Source organism: Anthonomus grandis, chromosome 6 (genome assembly GCF_022605725.1).
Source record: "Anthonomus grandis grandis chromosome 6, icAntGran1.3, whole genome shotgun sequence".
Taxonomy (NCBI): domain Eukaryota; kingdom Metazoa; phylum Arthropoda; class Insecta; order Coleoptera; family Curculionidae; genus Anthonomus; species Anthonomus grandis.
Window position 1 is genome coordinate 23,723,904 of NC_065551.1, and position 25,213 is coordinate 23,749,116.

Genomic DNA, 25,213 nt, shown 5'->3' on the forward strand with positions numbered 1-25,213 from the left:
TACTGTGCCCCTTTCTGAAGCCACATTGATTAACAGGTAAAGGTTTGTTTAAACAAAGAAAATTTAAAGGTAGGTTGTACAAAGTAGGTTCAAAACCTTTGAAAATTGTAAGGAGAATCCTTAAGAAGATGGACATTATACAGTGACCGCCTAAAGTTCCGCATAAATTCGATAAAAATTAGAGACATGATTTTTTGAGAAAACGTTCAGACCCGTCGATTCTTATTTTAAGTTGCGCATTATTTCACACAAATGTTTGTATACAGGGTGGAACAAGAAAAAAGATATGACGTCATCGGTCATTTTTTTAAGTGGAATGCTATATTTTTTATTGCATTTATGAAATATAGGCGAAATTCCAAGCAAGTTTCGTATAATAACACACCTTATCTCAAAACTCAACTGTTTCAGAGATATTTACATTTAACCAACAAAAAAGCAAGTAAGTACGTCTATTTACAAATTAAGATAAAATGGATGATAAAATATTATAAACTGTGAAAACTCTTATTACTGTACCAAGTGGTCAAACTGATCCACATTTACTTCTTGGCAGAAAGCAAGACGGTTTACAAACTCATGTAAAACACTATCAATTATTTCGGGTGATATACGTCTAATTTCATATCTAATTCTATTTTTCAAATCTTCTACGTTGTTTGGCTTCTCAATATAAACTTTACTTTTCAGGTACGCCCATAGAAAATAGTCGCAGGGATTTAGGTCTGGTGACCTGGCCGGCCACTCTATTGGCCCTCTTCGTCCTATCCATCTTCCTAGGAACACTGTATCCAAGTAGTCTTGCTGAAACCACAAATTATCTGTCGGGAGAGCAGGGTCTTTTTCGTCTGGGTATAGGGCAGCCAAAGCAGGGATAAGATCTTCTTAAAGAAAATTCAAATAGTGTTGTCCTGTTAAGTTTTCTTCGAAAAAGTATGGCCCTATTACTTTATTTTCCACGATACCAGCCCAAACATTAATAGATTTACGGTACTGTGTATGAGCCTCAGTTGCCCAGTGTGGATTTGACACTGACCAGTACCGACAATTTTGCCGATTTCCGAAACCATTTAAACAAAAAGTTGCTTCATCCGAAAACAAAACTCGTAATACAAACTGACGGTTATTATTGCAAATGTTCATCATTTGCTCGCAAAATTGGTTTCTTCGATCAGGACTATCCTCATTTAATTCGTGTATTAGTCTAATTTTATAAGGATGGTTCATTTGCTTTTAAGATGCGTCTTACTGACGTTCCGGCTATATTATTATCAACTGAAATTTGTGAAGTTGCATTGTTTGGATTTTCTTCGCCGGAGAGCAGAACGTTTAATTTTTGGACGACCTGATCTTGGCAAATCCCTAACATGACCTGAAGTTATGAATTTGTGCTCTATTCTACTAACTGTTGACTAAGAAATAGGATGGTTTGGGTATTTGGCATTAAACAGTTCACTTCTTTTTGCGTGCGCACTTGATCCCCGTACCTTAGTTAGCATCATCAAAATTTTAATTCGTTGGGTTTCCGTTAAATTAGCCATAATTTATTCTGATAAAAACTATTAATTTTCGAACTGAAAGTGACATTCGAAAATGGAGATTCTTTACAAGTGCAACCATGGAAATAGAAACAATTGGCAGTATTTATAACATTATTTTTATCCTCGATTATACCTTAATTTGTAAATAGACGTATTTATTTGTTTTCTTGTTATTTCAATGTAAATATTTCGAAAACAGTTGAGTTTTGAGATAAGGTCTGTTATACGAAACTTGTTTGGAATTTCGCCTTTATTTCATAAATGCAATAAAAAATATAGCATTCCGTTTAAAAAAATGACCGATGACGTCATATCTTTTTTTTGTTCCACCCTGTATACAAAAATTTATGTGAAATAATGCGCAACTTAAAATAAAAATCGACCGGTCGGAGCTTTTCTCAAAAAAATAATGTCTCTAATTTTTATCGAATTTATGCGGAACTTTAAGCGGTCAATGTATAGAGACTCAAGATTTGATTTTTTAAAACTGACAAGTTAAACGGTTAAAGTTTAACTGACAAGCTATCGAATAAAAACTGTTTTTCGGAGATTTATCTATTTTTTTTAACCCCTATAAAGTGTTGTAGTTTTGTTATTTCTCAAAACTTCGATCGAAGCTGTAGGTCTTACACTACTTTAACATAACAGTCCGTGTGCGTTTGTTTTCGCTTTTTATGATGTTATATAGCTCCTTCCAACGTAGCACGATAACGTTAAAGAAATAAATGTAGGTAATCCATAACTTTCTTGTCCTCTATAAATCTAATTCATTTGGTATTTCACAGAAACTCTAAAGAAAAATTTATTTTTTCGGAGTCTGCTAAATTACCGTGAATTTCTTTATACAGGGTAGCCATTTGAAAACGAAACAGAGCCTATTTTGGGCCCCTCAGAACATTTGCGAAAAAATCCTCGGACCCGTCAATTTTTGATTCAAGGGGGAAACATTTTTTTGCTAGTTCGCCCCCCTGAGGGCAAAGCCCTAGCGGGGGTGACAAGGGCCCCCAAAGTTTTAAATGGAACGGGGGTCGAGTAATACCTTATTTTTACGGTATTTTTATGTGGATTATAACCCTAAAGTTTTAAATCATTACTATTTGCCTAGTCGATACAGGGGCTAATAAAAGTTAAAAAGACAAAAAACAAAAAAATGTTAAAAGGTATAATTTTAAATAAAGGGCTTAAAGATAAAATCAATCAAGTAAATGTTCAAAATATTGGCCTTCGACTTCCATACAATAATACAGATTTTGTTCCAACCTTTCCCGTACATTTTGCAAAATTTCTGGGGTGATTTGACGACATTCATCAATTATTCTTGGTCACAAATGGTCTAGCGATGTTGGCTGGCTAGCATAAATTTTAGTTTTTAAATGGCTCCATAAAAAAAAATCTAACGGGCTTAAGTCCGGGGAACGAGAAGGCCATTCAATAGCTCCTCTCTTCCAATCCATTGTCCTGGAAACGTTTGGTCCAAATATTGACGAACCCTTGCAGCATAGTGGGGTGGCGCCGCATCTTGCTGAAATACTAGACGATTTTCCAAGTACTCGTTGTTATTTTCTAGTATCTCCACTAATGCTGGATGAATTGTATTTTCTAATAACTCCAGGTACATCTCTCCTGTTAAATTGCCAGGTAAAAAAAGGGGCCTACGATATGTTTACCAAAAATGCCAGCCCAAACATTTAATTTTTCAGGATGTTGTGTATGCACCTCACGAAATATTCTGGGATTTGAATCAGCCCAATAGCGACAGTTGTGACGATTCACAGTACCGTTTAGGAAAAAGGAGTATTCGTCAGAAAAACATACATTAAATAGAAAGTGTGGATCATTGGCGGCTTGTTCAGATATAGTTTCACAAAATCGTACTCGCCTATCAAAATCGTCTTCGTTTAGTTCTTGTACGAGATGTTTTTTGTACGGATGAAACTTGTTTTTTTTTTTAAATGTCTTCTGAATGCTGCTTCTCTTAATACCAGACACGGTTGATAGCTTCCTTATGCTCAGTGTAGGATCTTGCACAATATGGCCTAAAATAGCTACTTCTGAAGCTTCATTCACCTGGATGGATTATCCATTTCGCGCTTTTTATTAGCCACAGACCCAGTTTCCCTACATTTTTAAACCAATTCCAAAATGTACTTGCGATGGACCTGTCGTTTAGGGTGTTATAGTGTGTTAAAGAGCTGGGCAGTTCTATTAGCATTTTCATAGCTTGCAAAGAAAAGACAAATTATTTCAACTCTTTCAGCAAGTGAATAAACCATTATCACACTCAATGTTGTAACTAACTTTAAAGAGCTACTTGTTTACCACACTATGATCTGACAGCAGTAATTGACAACCACTATTAAACTTCAAAATGTTGCTATAATAACAGTCTCAACAATAACCAAGAGTTCCCTTGCAGAATTGGCATAGATACCTACGGGTATTAAAAAAAAACAACAGAAAGTACGGTTCACAATGTAGAACAAAATTTTTTGTATTCATTTAACTTCTAAATTTACAAGCATTTTTTTTCATAAAAAATGTTGACATGTTTTTGTAACTTATATTAGCCCCTGTATCGACTAGGCAAATAGTAACGATTTAAAACTTTAGGGTTATAATCCACATAAAAATACCTTCAAAATAAGGTATCACTCGATCACTCGTTCCATTTAAAATTTTGGAGGCCCTTGTCACCCCCGCTAGGGCTTTGCCTTCAGGGGGGCGAAACTAGCAAAAAAGTGGTTCCCCCTTGAATAAAAAATTGACGGGTCCGAGGATTTTTTCGCAAATGTTCTGAGGGATCTAAAATAGGCTGTTTCGTTTTCAAATGGCCACCCTGTATAAGTTGTGATATTTAAATATATTTTTTTCTTTTTAACTATTGAGACAACCATGTTTTTAATTAGTTGGATGCTTCCGAGTCACGAGTTAATCTTGTCCTTTAACATTTTTGTAGAGCTTTAATTCTTAAGTTCATTTGCACCGATTTTTCTATTGATAACGACAATGTTAGGCTAAATAAATTAATACCGTGAATTTCGAGACAAATTTATTTGTACATATTACTTGCACAATCAGATTGTACAAAAATCAACAAAAAAAAAAAAGAAAAACTAAGACGCACACATCATATTATATAAATATGGACACAGAACAAAGAAGAAACCCATTATGTTAAAATATAAAATACAAGAAAATATACAGGGTTTACCAGATTATTGTTACTGGCACCACTCGTATTAGATATGCAAAAAGCCGAGTTAAAAAAATCACAGTCAAGCTAGTACTTATTTCATATCTACAAAAATCACAAAAAAAATCAAAGTTTTTTTTATGGAATTTGAAAATACAAAATTGACTGCTAAAAAACAATTATTATATTTACAAAAAGTGAAATAAAAGCCCAAGGTATAGTGGACTTTATTAACGACGACTGTTAAACGGCAGTCTCTCACTCATCTAAGGTTTCTATGTAACTTCTAGCTAAGTTTTGCTTAGATAGAGGTTAACAAGGGATTACTACGATTTTTGAAATTTCTGTTTGTCTATAAAAAGGTGAGAAAATAATCCGTTTTTTTTGTGTATACAAGTCAGATTCCCGTAGTATCTGTCTTGAAAGAAATGATAACATAAAAAGTAGAAAAGAAAGTAATTTGAAAAAAAAAGTACTCTACTATTGGTAATCAAAATACCTAACAATAAATACCGTAGTGATCCCCACAGGAAGCCAGCCCTAACTACTACGAAGTTAAGTGAAAAAAATCTCAACACTATTACAATATTTAAAAATAATACTCTTATTCTGTTTAAAAGGCAATTTCATAACTATACAGAAGCACTGAAACGGGAAGGACAATCTCCCCAATAGGTGAGCGAGACCAGCCCGCCCAAAATTTATATAACAAACTATTATCTAGAAAATAATTTACTGCTTCTTCTCTTCTTTATTTGATTTCTTTTTGATTTTTTTCTTTTCTTTTTTCTCCACTTCTGGCACTTCCTCTTTAATTTCTCCTTCTTGCTTACGAGTGTCACTTTCGGCGGGAGTTTCTTCTTCATTTTGTTCACCAGGGGCTTCATCACCCTTCACTTCTTCTTCAACAGTTTCTTCAGTTTTAGGTTCTTCAGCTGATGCGGGAGACATTGGTTCCTCCGCCTCCTGCGATGGCTGCAGCTCCATTTTCTCCGCAGGCGCCACATTTGCATTAGCTTTAGTCTCCAAAAGCCCTATTCCCTTCTCGATACACTTGATAGCCTCTTTTCTGGCACTCCTTATACTGTCCTGCCCTTGAGTGTCCACGTTGTCCAGTTTTAGGAGATTTCTCGTAAGCATCTCGTCCAGGTACAGATAATTTTTATCCTTCGGAGCCCCTTGGAAATTCTCCACTTGCTCCAGTAACGAGGAAACATCCTTCTGGATCGCTTGGATCTGTTCGATCGGTCCCGGCGGTTGAGGCTTTTGAGGCTGTGGTTTTTGTTCCGGTTGCTGCTTTTGCGGTTCCGGTTTTTGTTCTGTAGGTTTCTGTGTTGGCGGTGGTGTCGCTTGTTGTTGGTGCTGTTGCTGAGGTTTGGCTCCACCGGAGAACCTCGTGGGGCTTTCGGTGCGTCTGAAACCAAACTCGTCCTCCGGGAATCCCCCAAAGGTATGATGGGGCCAGTCATTAGCGAACTTGTGGGGATCGCGATGCACATATTGCGTGAAAGCTTCCGGTCTGCGGCCGAAAATCGTTTCCGGTTGGGATGCTCTGTGTTGTTGCGGCTGCTGCGGGCTATCGGTGAAAATTCGCTCGGTTTGTGGTTGCGATTGGGTCGGGGTGGGACCGCGATGTTTTGGCATTACCGGGTCATCACGACCTGCAATTAAAAGCGCTTTTTACAAGATATTCCTTTAACATTCGGTTATTAATAGAGTGGAAACCTTATAGTCGAGTTTAAACGCCAAGATATTCCTTCTAGGAAATATTTGCGTTTGCATTTTATTGCTAAAATTTAATAAAATGTGACACCTACCTTACATCATTCATTATATCTTAAGAAAGCAAAATTGCTTGGTCGTCAAAAAATCGTGGTGTACGGAAGGGAGTTGAGGGTAGTTTTCTAAATCTCTGGTTTCTGATATCTACACAACATATTTAATAATCTGTAAAACTGTTTATAAACTCCCAAAGGAAGTATTTTATTTTTAATTTAAAAATATCTGTGCAACACGATGTTATATGGAGCTCCTTAACACAGAACTAAGCGTCCTGAAACATTGAAATTGAAATATCATTTATACCAAGATATCTCAAGAACGGCTAATCTAATCAAAAGAACACTTCTATAAATGTTCTGAATGCGTTTTGTTTTTAAAATTCTGATAGTTTTCTTAAAAAAAACCGTAAAATGTCAGTATATCGTTGCGCGCTGCGATGGTTGAAATTCGCTTGGCCGTGCATGGAAAAACCGTCCCTATGGATTTTCGAACCTATACGCTCGCTTTTCATTTAAAACTACAGAATATGCACTGACAAGCCCTGTTATGAAAACGAGCGCTATTCAGATTCTGAAATAGCGTTTGTTGATTCTGAAATTTCGATTAAAACATATTATAAGTTTCAAGTTACTTAAAATACTACAGATAAAAAAAGGTATATTGTTTCTTGTTTGTTACAATATATATTATATTCTACATAAGTTTTTTGGTCCTGTAGATACAAAATCGAATGAAGGGATATCTAAACTATTAACAATTATGCCGAGTATATACAAATAAATACCCTTCAATATTTGTAATTTTAAATATTCACGCATATGAAAGAATTACGAAAATGACCCAACTGTACATGCGTGGGCAATCAGGTCTTATATTAATTTCATCTTCCTTATTGATTTTTTTTTCTTTTTGAAGAAGTTTTTCTCGTTTGATTAATTTTGGGTGTGTCTTATTTCAAATTGTTTAATTTTAATATAAGATAAATCGGCCAAAACAAAACTTTTGACAGCCTTTAAAAGAGGTTATGAAATGTTGTAAATACGCGAGTTAAAGTTAGACATCGCAAAAATAGACATTTTTTTAAATTATTTATTTCAAGAGGGGAGGTTACAACTTAAAATTAACTTTAATAGTAACTTAATAGTAGATAATATGAATCGCCGTTCTTGAGATATCTTGGCGTAAATGATATTTCAATTTCAATGTTTCAGTATGCTTAGTTCTGTATTAAAGAACTCCATATAAGAGCGTGTTGCACAGAAATTTTAAAATTAAAAATAAAATACCTCCTTTGGGAGTTTTTAAACAAAACTTTTACAGATTATTAAACATGTTGTGTAGATATTAATTACTCTAACTACGCTCTGCACACCACGATTTTTTGACGACCAAGCAATTTTGCTTTCTTAAGGTATGATTTAAGATAGGTGTTACATTTTAGCAACAAAGTGCAAATGGAATGTTACATAGAATCGTTTCTGAACTCCACTATTAAGGACTCTTACCTTCCACATGTATGGGAATAACCCTCTCGGTACTTCCGCTTCCCGCTTGGCTTCTGGCCCCTTGGTTCGCCGAGGGCGAATTCCTGCCGTCTGTTGGGTGGCCGACTCCCATCGGGATGTTTACCGATGACGTGAATCGTTTGTTTTCGGGAGGAGCGGACATCGAGCGCTGCTCGCGCTCATTCAGTGCCTCGTCCGGGGGCTGATGCTGCGCTAAGTCGCAGGTGTTGCTCTGCTGAATGGGACGACCTGCTGAAAGCGACCGCCAGTTAAACAACGCGAAAGCTTTAAGCGCTAGTTATTATCAACACAAATTACTCTAACATAAATGCGAAGGTAAAAAAACGCTAATCGATTTCTGCGAGCTCAAGAAAGTAAGAATGGACGAGTACTCTGGCCTAAGTGTAACAGCTGTAAACAAACGGCATATATTCGTTGAGTTTCGTGTTTATATAGATTAAATAAGATGTTTGGTATATGATTGGTAATATTGTTGGGTTTCGGAATCACAAAATAAAAGTTCAATCTTACAACTTAAATCACAACTAATGGCAAAAATTCTTATTTGCCATTAATTCAAAACTGTCTTTACCCCTTGTAGACATCGGCATTTTGCCTTTTTTGGGGGTCCTAAATATTAGGCGATACCCTCCTTGGTTCGTTTATCTCTCCCGTTCTGGATTAATTTTCTTTATTATTATTATTATTTGTTTCTTTTGATTTATTTTACATAAATTCATTATTTTAAAGGGTTATTTCGTCTGTACCAACAGATTAACGGTTTTTACAATCGAGAATTAATCCTTTTTGTCAAAATTTTAATTAGGTTGATATATTTTATAATTTAATATATAGGCAAATAAAACATTTAAAATATAAAACAATAAAAACATTTAATTTAAGCTGACCGAATTTTACGAATATTTCTACTGATCTTGTAAAAAACATAATTATTAAAAAATGGATTATATCCAAAGAAAAAATAAATATTCCAGTAAATATTTTTCTTTACCTTTTTAATTTTACTTTTGAAAACAATTACTTTCAATATCACGATACGTTCTACACGCAAACTTTTCGACTTGGAATGGGAATATGTTCACGATATTTTAACAGGTTTCCAAGAAGTCGATATTCAGCCATTCACAAAAAGTTATCACCCAAAACTTCAGTTTACTTTTGAAAAGAAAAATAATTGAATATCCCTTCTTGATGTTTCACTCATTCACTCAGTAGAAAGGAAAATGGAATTTTGGAAACCAACTGGTGTCATATCAACATTTTCAGAGAGATAAATTAATTATTTTTCTTTACTACTCTACAGCGTGTAGAGGATAAAATTAACATAATTATTAATTTAAAATATAGATGTTTTGCACTAGCCTCTGAACACTTTCATAATTCAAATTTAGAATACATTACAAAAATACTTTTAAGCAACAATTACCCGCTTTCACTAATAAAAAAAAACTGTATAAAACTAACAGCTTAAATAGTACACGACAACCAGCGACAAACGATGAGAGAATATTATACAAATGACCGTACGTTGTACAAGGACTAGCAGAAAAAATATAGAAGGACTATAGACAAAACCTCAACTGTTAATAACAAATAACAGTATCGCAAAAATGTTGAAATAACACAAAAAAACTTTTAATCAAAAACAAACACGATTGCTTTAGTACAACACAAAAACTATGTTCGACTTTGAAAGTGTATCGATGCTCGACCTTACTACAAAAAAAAAGAATTATTTGAAAAATAGTTCATATAAAAAAATCTGTCAATAAAAGAATTAATATAGACCACATTAATTCGTCCAATTTTAATATAATAGACATCTACAATAAAAATCAACAGTGCGAAAACTGCCCTATGCAGGTCGAATAATACCGTATTATTAAAAAAAACCCTAAACAACAGTTATCTACTGATAAGAAATGTGTTGGAATATAATGCATTTCTTACACATGAAAAAGCTCAAATATTTCACTGTTATGAATTACATTTTAATATATCTAGTGGTCTAAGGTCCCATATCTGTATCTAGCATTCTGTTTACAAGTTCATTTTAAAATTGTAAATTGTAAGTATTTGTTTCTCTCATTTTTGTAATATCTGCTTCTTTTTTCTCTTATAAGTGTGTGTCCAACATTGGTTTTACTATATATCTAAATAATCAATTTTATTTATTTTAGTTTCAATTATAATTTAATTTTAATGTAGTTAAAATTGTCAAATACTTCTTTATTGTATTTTCGCGTCCAGATGATGCGAACGTCGGGCAGTTTAAATAAGATTGAACTTGTTATTTTGTGATCCCTAAACCTAACAATATTACATTAACATTATTTGGATCGTTAATAAAAAAAATGTTTATCATTCAGTTCAATTAGTATGATAAATAATTATACAATTAAAAATAATTGAATCACTTAGTTGAGAAGCCAGATAAATTCTAATGAACATAATTCTGAGAAAAATTTAAAAATGCTCAGGTATTTTTAGTTAAAACCTTTTTAAGTAAAAGATTTAGGTATTTAGATGAGGTAATTAAACAGCTTTTAGAAAATAGCGACAAAATAAAATGGTGAAGTTAACAAAAAGCTGAATTTAAAAAAGAGCTTTCCCAAAAAAATGTTAAATTACTTAAAAAAAAAGGACAAACTTCTAATAAATATATGAAAAAACAATAATATAGCTCTTCTTGCACCAAGTATCCATCTATAGTAGGTCACAAAGTAAAGGAATTTTATGAAAACTTTATTCTAAACTTATTTTGTGTTCATCAATTAAGTAGTTTTTAAATGTTCTAATATTAACCGTTTTTTAATTTTTAATAGGTATTTTAACTTTAGGGCAGGCTAGTTCTGCACTGACCTTAGGACGTTTGATACCAATTGGAACATAATAACTTTTCAATCCATCTATGCAGTAGTATGGTATAACTGCATAATTTTAAAAAGATTAAATGAAACTTTATCGCTTCTTACAGGATTTATACATAACCAATTTTGTTTATAATATCTGGACCAACAAAACCTGAAATCTTTAATGATACTGTCATATTTTTAATGCTTTCACACTGCCATATTACACCTTTTTTCAGGCTTATTTCGATTTTTTTCAAGGTAAACAAACTTTGCATAATTTATTACTAAATCATGACAAGTTTACAGATGGCAGTTTGTTTTAGAACACTCGACAAATCCTGGACATATCGGGTTTTAAAATAAAACATAACAGTCAATTCTGGTTAGAAACGATTTACAGCAAATGTGAATTTATCAGGCTTTTCAAATAAGTTATTCGGATAATCTAAAGGAAGTAACGAATGAATGAGTAAAAAACATATGAATAATTGGAAACATTGGTGCGAACGCTTAACTGTACTTAATTGGATGATAAATGGAGAATCAACATCAAGACACAAATCGAATTGGAATTCTTATATCTGTGTTCGAGTAATTTGCGGTTTTATTAAAAGGGCCAAACGCACAATAGATTTGTGATAAGTAAAATGGTTTTTCTTAAACATATAGCATGTCATAAAGAGAAACTTAAGGTGCAAAATAAGGTACATTCTATAGGTACACATTTTTTAGTTTCTGAGATGCCCACAAGACATTAAGGACTACCTGTCATTTTAAATTATAATTTAATTGAGTAGTAACTTAAGGAGCTTGGTGAATAATTTATGTTTTGTTATTAGTATTTCATGCTTATAGTCATTTTATATTCCCAGCACATGAAGTTTTAAAGTGTAATATATTATACAGGTACCCTTGGCATCTATATAGATTTATATCAATAATGTTTTTTCTTTTAACAAAAACGCGTTGTATATTAATTAACTTATTAGATTTCAGTGAAGAATTAAACTAGTTCTAGCATAGTGTACTAAGGATGATCTTATAAATACATATTAATATGATGACACCTTAATAAGCCAGATTCAGTTATGACCTCTAAAGACCATGACTAAAATTTAAATACTTAATATGCACCAGTACAACGACCTGTATGTAATACAATGTTTTAGCAAATATTTCGCAAATATTAGAGTTAAGCTAGTGTAAACCTTTATTTAGGTAGTAACTGGAAGTCAGATGTCAAACAATATACAAGGTGTTCCATTCAAAAAAAAATCTAATTTTAAAATAACCTCTAACACTTTATTCAAAATGTACTACTATTTTGCTTCAATTTTTGACTTTATTATATCACGCAAGTACTTCTATTACTCACTTTACTTACCACAACACCACCAATACATGAAACAACATTATATACAAAAAAAAAACACACAAACTACCAATTAAAATGAGATGTGGCTTACCTCTGGTATTCTGTCCACTCTCACTTTTCTGCTCTTGCAACACCTCCTGGTCCTGTTTCTCGTACTGGCCCTCCTCACAATCCTCAGTCTGTGTGCCGGTACTCACAGATTGGCTCTGCTGCGTCTGGAATTGTTGATGCGGTTGAGTTTTTTGCTCGTTCTGAGGTGTTGGCTGGTAAGTTTGGCCGTACTGCGGGGGGTGCTGTTGGTACCCGGACGGACTTTGTGTTGTAGTTTGATTCTGTTGATGTGGAGGACTGTGTGGTGGTTGGTTTTGGAAATTTTCAAAGTACTCCGGGTAGGCTTCGTAGTAACGTTGTGGTTCACGTTCGAAGTCGTCTCTGAAAAGGAAAAATTAGCGGTAAAATATGTTTAATTAATATGACCTAATGAGAAGAATGTGGAATGTTGCTAGTTGTCCCAGTTATCAGACATAATGATTCTTTTTTTGTTTTTTTAAATTTGCTACAATTCTTTCGAATTCAATTTGCTTTAAAGGTATATTTAAAAAAATGCAGCATTATAAAGAGCAATATAATATAGGTCAACAAAATTAAAGATCTGTTATCTTTTAAATTAATAACCTTTTTTCAAAGGATATGTCGATTACATTATTATTGCCGTGCTGACCAAATTGATGTTCTTCTTAAAATATTTAACAGTTTTTATTGAAATCTGAAATTTATTATTGAAATAGAGTCTAACATCTGAATCCCTTTTCATGACCTTACATTTTTTAGATGTAACTAAAATATGATAAAAACAGATTGGTACCAAAAGTCAATATTCTCAGAAAAATGTTTAAACTATAACTCTAATCACTCTTTCAAACAAAAAATTAATATTATCAAAAATTTGAACAGTAGACCACCACAACTGTTTCAAATCGACTATCACAAGAAGAATCAGCTAAAAATTAAAAACAATGACTATCCACATAAATTAAGTAATAAAATATTGTATAAAACTAACCAAACAGCTGATGAGAAACAAATTTAAAAAATTTCTCTTAAAGAATCTATGTCAGTAATCTCTCTGAAAATATTGGAAGACAACTTAATGACGATAATATTAACATTAGCTTTTAAGAATCAAAACACTACCAAACGGTTCTTTTCAAAATTAAAAAAAAAACGACGAATCTTTTCCTTTTTGATATATTCTTTCTCATGTTATCTATTGTAAACTTTAATTTTTCGTTTTTTAAATTTAAAAAGTTTAGAACTTGGGTTAAATGCAAGTTTTTTAAAATTTTAGTTGTGATTTACACCTTAATCTTTAAAATAATTAATTTTACACAAAATTAGACTAACTTTCAATTGAGCATTAATTATTACTTTTAACGTAATTATTACTTTTTTATTTCATTTTTGCTTTGTGTATCTTTCAGTCCTGAATCATCCTCAGTCCTGATGATGAAACGTCGACCAAAATATATAAATTGATGGTCGAAAATAGTTCTTTTTTGACCTACATCCAACAAAAAAAAATAAGCAAACTTCCAAACTGAGGTAACGAGAACGATCAATTTCATCTCTAAATTATATATACTGGCCTCGTCAACGAAGGTCTTGGGTGCAAAAATCAATGTATTAACGTGTTAAACTCTTTTTTTGGGAGTAATTTCTTATGAATGTAAAGTAATCTTAACGCCTTTTAGAAATTTTTTCGAATTATTTTTCCTATTTCTAAAGTATTTTTTTGCAAGCATTCAGGTCAGTAGAATGGTAATACAAAACAAAAGTTTGGAAACAAAACAAAAAAAAAGAAACAAAAATATATAAAATTTTAATATTTAGTAGCAAAGCCTTTTGCTTTTAATACAGCACTACATCTATTTTGCATAGAATCCACTAATTTGGTACATTTTTCTACAGAAAGTCTTTCCCATTCCAATTTTATTGCATTAAACAAGTCATTTTAATTTTTGACCTGATATCTCTATCTATTTGATCCCAGAGGTTTTCTATTGGGTTAAGATCAGGTGACTGTGGCGCCCATTCCATAACATTCACATTATTTTCTTAAAATCAACTTTTTTTCAATCGTGCAGTATGTTTCGGGTCGTTGTTTTGTTGGAATTGCCATATTAAAGGCATATTTTCCTCAGCATATGGCAGCATATGATTCCTTAGGATTTCCATATAAGCATGTTGATCGATTTTCTGATCAATGCAAACAATTAGACCCGGCCCGAACCTGGAAAAACAACCCCATACCATAATTTCACCTCCTCCATGTTTAATTGTTGGCAACTGGTATTTTGGATCAAACCTTTTTTCGACTGGGCGCCTTACAACTTTAATCCCGTCAGTACCAAAAAGCAAAAAATTTTTTTCGTCACTAAATAACACTGTATTCCATTGTTCTCTGGTCCAAGAAAGGTGCTCTCTAGTAAATTTGATACGTTTTAGTCGATTTGCTCGAGAAATTAAAGACTTCTTTACGGGACGACTAATCCATGCTAATCCATGCTCTACCAATCTGCGTCCCACAGTCTCAGTGGAAAAGTCAATGATTATCTTATACTCATGATCATGAATAAGCCCATTATGAATTTGTTTTGCTGATTTTCTGGGGTTAGCTGTGGAAATACGCTTTATTATGCGATCAGTATTTACTGAAGTTTTCCGCGGACGTCCACTTTTAAAGGCAGGTTCTACTGTACCTCTGTCTTTATATTTTTTTATCATTTTAGAAAGAGTTCCACAATACATATTAAAATTTTTGGCAATATCAATCAATTTTGTACCATTGATATGCTTCAATAATTTTAGTCTTCAAATCCACAGATAATAATTTTATTTTAGTCATCTTTGTCGAAATATTTAAACAGGTTCTCAGAGCACAACTTTATCTCACTGTATCTTATATGAAACTACTGAATAATAAATAATTTGTTTCCTGTGGACAAAAAACAAATATTTTGTTGATAAATGTTTCCAAACTTTTGTGTTCTGCACATCAAGCAAAAAGTCCCATATGCGTTAAATAACAATAAACAAATATTTATACTACAAAATACCATATGATATACGAATGATTATAATCAAGAGGTATGTAAATTTCTTGGTTTTAATAAGTGTAAATTTTATTAAATGTTTCCAAACTTTTGTGGAGTAATGTATATGTTTTATCATGATCAGACAATTCCAATTATTGGATTGGACACAAGCTAATTTTTAAAAGAAAATATCGCATTTTTCATAATTCCAATAGGAAATTCGAAAAGTCTGGATATTTACTTGTGGTTTTCTATTATAATGATTTCTACATCCAAGAAACTGATTAGGCTGGTTTATAACAAAATGCTAGGTCCTGTGATTATTAGTATACCTTATAGTCCAAAAAAATAAAATAATTTCAAATGATGTTTACCTGTTAAAAGGGAAACCGAATCGTTCGAATCGGCCGCTGGAAAACGGCCGCTCGAACCGCCTTCTGAGAAATTCGTCTTCGTCTTGGTCGCCCTGGCTCCTCTGGCTTCTTCTGGGGAAACCCTGGAGGTGCTGCGCGAACTCTGGATGCCTCTGGGCGATGTCCTCCAGAGGGTCTCTGGATCGGCGGTTCGCACTATCGAATGGAAATCCAGACTGGAAAAGAGAATCGACAATTTGACAACTTGCATCTAAACTGAATGACCAATTTGGGGTAAAGATATTGGACATTTTAATAAATTCTTATTAAGAGAATATAATTTTTGGACGTAAACCAGACTCGGAACGATTATGACGAATTAGGAGTTTCCAAATGAGAAGTTTAGGGGGGAGGTGATTGAAAAAAATATCCTAAGAAAATGAAATATGATAGTGATACTCTATGAATAACTTTATTCCTGTTTAGGAAAAGCTTAAAATTTATGAGATGCAAAATTAAAAAAAAAAAATAACCTGAACTCACAATATAGTCATAATCAAAATCTAAGTCCATCGGTTCAATATCGTCCACGGATCGTTTTCTATGTTCAACTATCACAGGGATATCACGGATCGTCTCTATCGTAGCCATTTCTATTAATCACAAATCACAAAAATCACCTTTTACACTTAGCACAATTAAAATGTAGACCGACAATGTGTTCTCGCGCGTTTCTATTCAAATCTGAGCGGAGCGACTCGCCACTGATTATATTTATACGGGGTTTGCCCACGCTTCGATTTTGTATGGTGAATTTACTAGAATGGCGAGAATAATCGAGATTTTACCGTGTGTCAAACGAAGAGAGAAAATACACGAAAAAATACGGGAAAACGCGAGATGTCTTTAGAAGTTTTGGATGAAAAATGGCTTGCCTTTAAGCGTCTTATCTGGCGAATTTGTATTTGAATAAATAATTGCAAATTTTTTATTTTTCTTGGGATGCTACCCCATATTGTTGGCTTCAAGATATATGACTAAAAATGCATCAAATGGCTCATTTTATATGATTTACAAGACAAAAGTCTTTATAGATAGTAACACACCTTGACCCGAAACGTTTAGTAATAATTGTGAGCGTAGGCTCAAATAAGTTAACAAACGTTTTTCGCCATTATTGATTCATTAACTTCGGTTCGTATTAGAAAGTGAGTTGGCGTTATTAAATTGGATGCGTATAAGTGTATTATTGGCAGCGGATTTTATTTTTGTTTTTTGGTCACGTTTTCCGAACGAACTATTCGAAAACAATATTATTATACTTTTCATAGGATTAATCTGAAGTTGGTTTTAGTAGAATTTATTTCTTTTTTAGTCTGTTTCATATAATTTTTGATATCTTCCAGGAATTTTATTATCATATGTGTATATTTCTGAATCAATTTAAAAAAAAATAAAGAAATACAAATTTCACACATTTCGTTAACTTTTTTTTAATTACCGGCGCCATATTGAATCTTACCAGATGAGTAATTTTTAGCCACATATCATTAAAACATTTTATTACAAATTAATTTATATGTAAACATTTTCTACTCATCTCTCTCTTTCTCAGGGAGATCACTATTTGATTGAAAAGTGTAGCTTTTGTATGAAGCTAAAACCACTAAATTAGTTACCATGCTTCCCCGACAACGGACGACAGAGCAGTAAAATATATAGCAAATGACCCGAATATTGAAACTGACAGGTTGAAGATATAGTAGTAAATCTTCTAGGATCATTAAGCATATAACCGGATGTCAAATACAAACAATGATTTGATGCAGTAGCAAAAATGTTTAATTAAGAAGTAGTATTAAAAATTATCTTTTGCTTGGAGAATAGTTGACATACCACAACTATTTTGCTGAAAAAAATTCTGGCTCATAGCTCTACTCACATCATCATCACCAATAAAACTTAGATATTAAATTAGCGATAGATCCGATATTGTTTTAAAAAGGATAAACAATATAGAAAGCTACCAAAAAGTGACTATCCCAAATATCAACAACCAACTATAAAAGAAAATTTCGGTGGGTATATATCTGCCTAGCAGTCTTGTGGCCCTGGGTTCTCGACCCAGACTTGTCATGGCCAAGTGTCCCATTTAGACGCGCGAGTTTTGTTCAAATTTTAAGATTTTTGTAAAGCTCTTGACAGTGTCAAGATTTTTTTAATTCATTGAAAAACTACTAAATAACTTCAAAAATTTCTTGTATTTGCAAGGAAAGTCGTAATGAGCTTTATGAAAAAAATCATTAGCCTTCATGAAACTAAAATCAGTAATATTGTTACATGATTTCTTATACTTATCTAACAATGATTTTTTTAACATAAGACCTGCATGATAATGAATGAATGACTTCTTATAAATGTTCTTGGAAATATTACTCAGAAACCTCCAATGCATGTTTCCTTACAAAGTTAAAATAAAAAAATAATAATGTCAGTTTCTCAATTTCTTGTATTGTAGGTAGTGTTAAATAGGTTTAACTGAATGATATGTAAATGTATCTATATTTCCTGAATAATTATTTAAGCCTCACCCTACGTATGACGTTCGTAATAATTAAGATTATACCCGTTTCTTAAACTTATGTTTGTCGATCCTAAAATGCTCTACAATAATACTTGGATTTATACATCTGCCTACTCGTTTCTAATTTCTATTTGCTATAGCAAACGTGATTTCAGTGTCGTCCAATTAGGAGATTTTAGCATCAGATGGTTGGTCTCATGACGTAATAACCATCAACCTGTTTCGGTATTATTTTGTATAACTTTCCTTTTATTATTCTATGGTGATTTTCTGGGAAAACATAGTATGAATTCTGATTGCATTAGTAGTTCTTAGGTTATAATAGTTCACTTCTTATCGAATCCTTTAAACTCTGTACGACTTTTTTATGTTTTCAGTCATCACACTTAAAAAAAAATTCCGATACCAGAGAAAGGAAAAAAAACAGAAAACGCATCTAAAACGATTAACTATAGCAATTTTTTTGCCAAAAAAAAAACACAGCCAGTCATAATTTTTAATTTAACACGGTGAACTTGTGCAGACGACCTTACTGTGTCGCCGCCAATGCCTTATTTGGAAAATCTACTGTATATACATATACTTGGGCCGACCGTGATTTTGCACGGAATCCGTCTTTTGGTTTAAAATTATGGGTGCTAAATGTTAAACAGCGAGAATTTTTGATAATTATGGTCGATTGGTTTTAATTGGACGGTTCGCTATGGCAATTGCGTCTACCGGAAACCAGCATCAAAGCAGAGTTTTTTCAGAAGACCCAGACAGTAGTAAATAAAATGGTAATATGGAAAATTCAATTTTTATCACTAGCTCCGTCATGTATCATAAAAAATGGCAATAAAATAATATTTCTTCTTTATAATTGGGTAAACTGTAAAAGAAAAGTGCACATGCTAGAAGATCCAGACAGTAGTATGTCAATGAAATGTTGATATACAAGAAAAACAAAAAGCTAAACTAACACAAGAAAAACACAGTTTCAACTTCAAACCTCAATTCTAACTTGATATCACGTCAGTCAGGTCAGTAGATATCAGAAGTCTTGCAAAACTTATAAAGCAGATAAAAAGAAAGATATAGCAATAGCTACTAATTACACCACCTAATAGGGTCTCACACATATTTATAAGAAAAATCTTATACCAGGAAAGAGCAAAAATAAAAACTAAAATCTATCTATACCAACACAAAAACGCAATTATTCCATATGTGTGGTGACAAAATAAAACAAAACATTACTCAATTTCGCGGTTAAATCCCATACTTATATAAAATCCTATTGGCCAGCAACAATAAACATTGCCAAATATGGTAAACATCAAAGAAAATTCTAATATGGCATGGAGCATTCTCATGTGGTAAAATCGATCTAAAGCAGTCAAGGTCACCACACTGATGCAATTTTTTGTTTTGTAAGCAGGAAATTCTTGGAAAATTTGTGCGCATGGTAATTTATTAAAATTTAATAAACGTGACAAACTATAACAAAAATTGTCCATACTGTTAAATATTAACATGTTACAGGTGGTCAACAATGTAGGTATTAAATAAACAGCTTTATATTTGCATATGGCAATCAGGTTGACATAAAACAGGATATTCTTGGTGATGACTCCTTAAGGCATTTAAAAAAAAATGTTCCGAAAATAAATTTGCAAAAATAGCGGTCCCGACATTTGTCATTTTAAATCGCAATATGTATTTTACCATAAACACGACGAAATTCCTCTTTTAATCCCGTAATTCAAATAAGCAGGAAATCGTGCCAAAACTGAAAATGTTTTAAGTATTTTTGAGTACTATGGGTTAGCAACATTAAGAGTTGAAAAAACAAAAGTGAGTCATACATACATATAGATATATGTGATACATACCTATTTTTGTATACATTATTGAAAATTTTAATGTTGCATAAAAGTAATCCCATTTAATAAGCAATAGTGGGTTATTGTTTATTACACCTATTATAGGTTTTTTCACCTTGCATTTTAAAACCATTTAATATATAATAGATCTGTATTTAATAATCTTGCACAAATGACCTTTATCATTAGTATCAGGTCATTTTATGATATACAAGTTCTTCTATTTTTATAACTTTCTGTGATATGATATTTCAACATGAAAGTCATTTGACTTTTAAATAATATTAATTTCTAATGGTATAAATATTAAAATGAGTGTCTATTATATTACACATAATTTTTAAAACTACAACCCTCCCCAATCCAAAGACTTATCCAAAGATAAATTCTATCTAAGCATAATGAAAAATTGTACCCAAAATTTTTATTATATTTTGACTTATAATTGCTGAAATTACTTAATTTTCTTCAAAAATCCCTCTCAGTAACCAGATATACACTTCTATGATATAAATTTTAATTCAGTCCAATGAACACCCATGGTACTAATTATCCATTGTGTTTATACACCATACTACTCAATTGTAATATAGTAACCTTCAATTTATATTTCATGTTTGGCAATAGTTTTTCTCTTTTCTCCTGAATAAAATAACTAATTTTAATTCAATTAAATAGCATCTGATGCAGTAGACACACCATAGTTTTACCATTCACACAATAAAGATGAAAATCACAATATATAATAAAAGAAAGATAGCTCATGTGGTAAAAAAAAGATAATGAAAAGAAAGATCATGTGGTATATTGTGTAATATAGGTAAGTACTTATTATATGTGGATTCAATTGCTAAAATTCTGTTATTTGATGAAAAGCCTAATAGACTTATAAGTAACAATAGGTTTGGTAATTGGTTGAGAATGGGCACAATCTGGGTTGGGTCATTATGTATAGGTAGGGATTAAATTAATTATTTGGATTTAAATTCTAAAGGTATGTAAACTGACAAGGGATTTTACCATCATATACATCTATATATAAGCTTGGCAATTAAACTCCATGGTAATACCTAGTATGCTTCTATCAGCTGACAAATACACTATTTCTCATTATTTGAGTCACACCATCTCTCGTATATACTATTCTAGGGTGTTGCCAATGAATATAGGTTTTATGATCCAAAAGAAAGCTGTTCATTTCATTTCTGGAATAAGTCAAAAAGTCTTGTAGACCACATTTTATTGACCTAAAAATCTTAACTCTTACATCTTTATTCATATTAAAAGGTTCTACCCATATTTTTAAAAATTGTTTTGCACTCATGGGTCCTGTCACCCATCGCGACATATGGCAAACTCACCTTCTGCCTCTACTGCTTCCAAGATCTGTACTGGTAAAAAAATAACTTGTAATATGAAAGTAGAAAAGTAATCAACCATTTACCAATAAATCTGAAAACACTGAATTCCTGAAAGACCTTTCGATAACTACTGAAGATTTTACTCTACTATTGGGTAGAGCTTATTGTAGTGTGGAAAAATTTTACCAGGATGCACTTTAAAATTTGACTTTATTTCACTTTTATTGATATTTGTCAGTTTTATTTAATTTTTTTTTGTTTGTATGTATTATAAATATTTAATGGTTTCTCTTCCCTTGTATGCCAATCTTGCTTTATCAACAAAATTTTTAATTTCTCTACCAATAAAACACTGATTTGTTTATTCCCTGCTATAAACACTCACATATCAATTAATAAAATCCAATGTACCTGACTTTATAAATCTAAGATAAAACTATTTTTATGCTTAATTATAAAAAAATTATATTAAAATAATACTCACTAGCACTGTTGAGCTGTAAGGCAGTATAAGGCTTAAGCAACTGAGGTGTTAAGACAGTTCCTGCAAACCAAAAACAAGCACACTTCACACCGAGGCAACAACTATGATTAGATATTAACTATTATACATATTTACAAAAACTAGTTGTTAGATTTTTGACCTATTCAGCATTTTTAAAATATATGAAACTACCAAGTAAAATAATATATTAATATTATTATTTAAAGTGAATGGTGGAGAATTTGATGCAAGTATTTGAGTAATTAAGAAAAATATGTATTAGTTATTAAATAACAGTGTAAAAATGCCTGGAACAGTTTGGGAGATATATGCAAAAATTTGAATAAAACAAATTGGCATATTTCCAATATATTTGATCTAGCAGTTAACAAGTCATTGGAAGTTATGAAGGTAGTATTATGAAAAGTGATTTATCAACCCCTCATGAAAATGTAGTCATTAGAACATAAAGGAAAACTTCTTAGAACTGATTTGTTTTATAAAATAAAGGACTAGTGGGAAATTATTGACTAATAAATATCAGGCCAGAAAAGTTCTATTTTTAACCTTAACTTTCCCACCCATTAATCCTTGAATTTCCATATTTTTCTAGTTCCAGGCATTATAGAGGTCACACCAACATTTAAGGAAAAAAAGAACCCCATGCTATTAGTAAATGGCAGAATAAACCTGTTAAATGAGGCCCTTGGGCCTTGTAAAAGGGCTGTTTGGTTTGGTAATAATGTAGGTTTACTTACAAAAGCGTTACGGCTAAAAGGCATTTTCGTGTTGGAACACTCACATAAACTAACACTTACAAAGGGTTTTTTAGTGAAAAAATTGGGGTTATTTTTCGTTTAAACTGAAGGAAAATTCCAGACTTCTTTTATGATAAAAAAATCACACGACGGAATCATCTGGAATATTTCGGTATTAATTTCAGTTAGAATCGCACACGTAATATAGCACGTCCTTTTTTGTTTCATTCGTCAGGACCGATATAGAAAGAGAAGCAAAATAATGAGAAGGCTAATGAAATTCTGTCAATGTCAAGTTGACAGTTAATTGTCAACTTCAAAGAGGGTGAATTGTCAACATGTCAACATGTCACATGTAGAAACATATTTTTAGGAGCGTTACATGAGTTTTACGAAAACAGAATAAAAATTTGAGCCATTAAGTATTTTTATCTTATTATGAAAACGTGCAGTTGATCTTCTGTTAATGTTCTTGAGCGGTATGTGTGTAAAGCTAGCGTCTGATCGATATCCAGCAACCAAAATCGAGAACGCAGCATATGTCGGTTGCCAGCGATCTATTTATAGTCCGCGCCCGCTGTTATTTAATCAACATAATGCCCGTATCTCCTGAAATTCCCCAGGGATTTTAAGAATTTTTAGTCCAGATATTAACAATGAATACGTAAATTGAATTATGGTGATCCTAAATCTCTATAAACTAAGATTTCGTTAGCCTTAGCCTGTAGAAGTTTGAAACCCCATAATTCGATTTAGGTATTCATTGTTAATATCTGGACAAAATATTATTAAAATCCCTTGGGAATTTCAGGAGTTACGGGCAATTTCAGAAGATATTGTTCCGGTTCATAAGGGGGAAGACTGCAGCAGGCCTACTAATTTTCGAACAATAGCTCTCCTCCCTACCATATCTAAGATTGTTGAAAGATTGGTGAAGGTGAGAATATGATACCTTGTTTTGGAGAGATTTAACATTCTAAGCGCCGCACAGTTTGGGTTTCAAGAGGCCAAGAGCACGGGTGATGCTTTTTTTGATTTTTTTAATTTCTTTATAGCACACTTAATTCCGGTGAAGTAGCTGCAGCAGTGTTCTGTGACATATCCAAGGCTTTTGACTGTGTCGATCACAGAATACTGCTGTGGAAGATGGAGAGATATGGTTTTAGAGGGTCTTCTTTGTGTTGGTTCAGCCCCTATCTATCGGATCATGTCAAAGGGTTAATATTTTAGTGGTCATTGATCTGAAAAATTACAGGCTACTACAAGGGTTCCCCAAGGTTCTGTACTGGGGTCGTTATTGTTTTTTCTTTATGTTAACGACCTTCCCTTGCTCCCCATAAAAGGTAGGCTTACTATGTTTGCAGATTACACCTCCATCATTTGGCATAGAAAACACATTGACCAACTGAAAATGTTTCTGGATGCTGACTTATGATTAGGGAATGGTGCAATGCAAATCTACTTTGTTTTAATACGCCGAAAACAAATCTGTTGAGTTTCAAATGTTCAATGGATACTGATGTCTATCAATGAAGAGCTGATTTCAGCTCCACAGTGTTGCAGGTTGTTGGGATTGGCAATTGATTGCAGACTCAAATTTCAGGAACACATAATTAAAGTGTGCAGTAGCGTGTCATCAGGTTGCTATGCCCTTACAATAATTTCTAAGAACGTAGATGTTTATATTGCAAAAAATTCTTATCATATGCCCTTGTGGAGTCACATCTTCGCTTTGGGACTTGTCTCTACGGATCATGTGCCCACTATCTTAATACAGTTCAGTTAATGCAGTGTAATATAGTTGAATACAGTTTTTTTTGCAAAAAGAGATGTCGTGTATCTTGTCTGCATTTTTTTGTGCAAAATAGAATCTTAACTCTTTGTTGTTTATATATGCTTGAAACAATAACTATGGGATTCAAAAGGCACCAGCAGGAAATTGTAGGAAGCAGTTCGTTTGGAACTCGTCTTACATACATTCTTCCGTTGCCCATTCCACATTCAGAGCAAGTAAGAAGTTATTTTATTTACGTGGGTAAAAAAAATGGTTAATCACCTTCCTCTTCATATGAGAAAACTTATTTACATTACATTAGATTTAAATACCATTTAAAAAGATTGTTAGTTACTAAGGCATATTATAAATTAAAAGAGTTTATAATCATGTTTTGTCCTGCTTACCAGATATGTATATGTGATTTGAAAAAAAATTATTGTAACTCTATTTGCTTTCTGATATCTACTAGTCCTATGTTTTACTGACTTAGATTTAATGAGGCTTTGTCAATAACTCTGTTTGGGACAATAAAGCTACTTTTTGAATTTGAAAATATTGATTATATGACAGCGAGAGCGGACTATAAATAGTTGCTAGTTTCACACACATTTGAGAGGTTCCGTAGCAACACTAAAATTGACAAGTGACAGTGGCAGATGACATG

At 32.6% G+C, this 25,213-nt stretch overlaps 1 protein-coding gene across 4 annotated transcripts; it reads right to left on the bottom strand.

The window, feature by feature from the left end:
- Positions 1-4,573: 4,573 nt before the first annotated feature.
- Positions 4,574-22,952, bottom strand: LOC126737416 (BAG domain-containing protein Samui). Of its 4 annotated transcripts, none has more exons than XM_050442314.1 (5): positions 22,773-22,952; positions 15,742-15,956; positions 12,364-12,704; positions 8,022-8,273; positions 4,574-6,395 (listed from the first exon to the last, which is right to left on the bottom strand). In XM_050442314.1, exons 1-5 carry the CDS (start codon positions 22,794-22,796, stop codon positions 5,467-5,469), a joined length of 1,761 nt encoding a protein of 586 aa, XP_050298271.1. In that variant the 5' UTR covers positions 22,797-22,952; the 3' UTR covers positions 4,574-5,466. The 4 variants fall into 4 exon arrangements, with proteins under 4 accessions (XP_050298271.1, XP_050298270.1, XP_050298269.1 ...); XM_050442313.1 differs by lacking the exon at positions 22,773-22,952 and adding an exon at positions 16,264-16,475 and having other exon boundaries at positions 8,022-8,270; XM_050442312.1 differs by lacking the exon at positions 22,773-22,952 and adding an exon at positions 16,264-16,474.
- Positions 22,953-25,213: the final 2,261 nt, after the last annotated feature.

Excerpts from the sequence above, each read along its gene's own strand:
- LOC126737416 (XM_050442312.1), bottom strand. The coding sequence starts at position 16,371 with ATGGCTACGATAGAGACGATCCGTGATATCCCTGTGATAGTTGAACAT. Across the intron at positions 15,957-16,263 it reads ATTTTGATTATGACTATATT|TCTGGATTTCCATTCGATAG; the intron begins GTGAGTTCAGGT and ends TCTCTTTTCCAG. Across the intron at positions 8,274-12,363 it reads GAGTGGACAGAATACCAGAG|CAGGTCGTCCCATTCAGCAG; the intron begins GTAAGCCACATC and ends GGTCGCTTTCAG.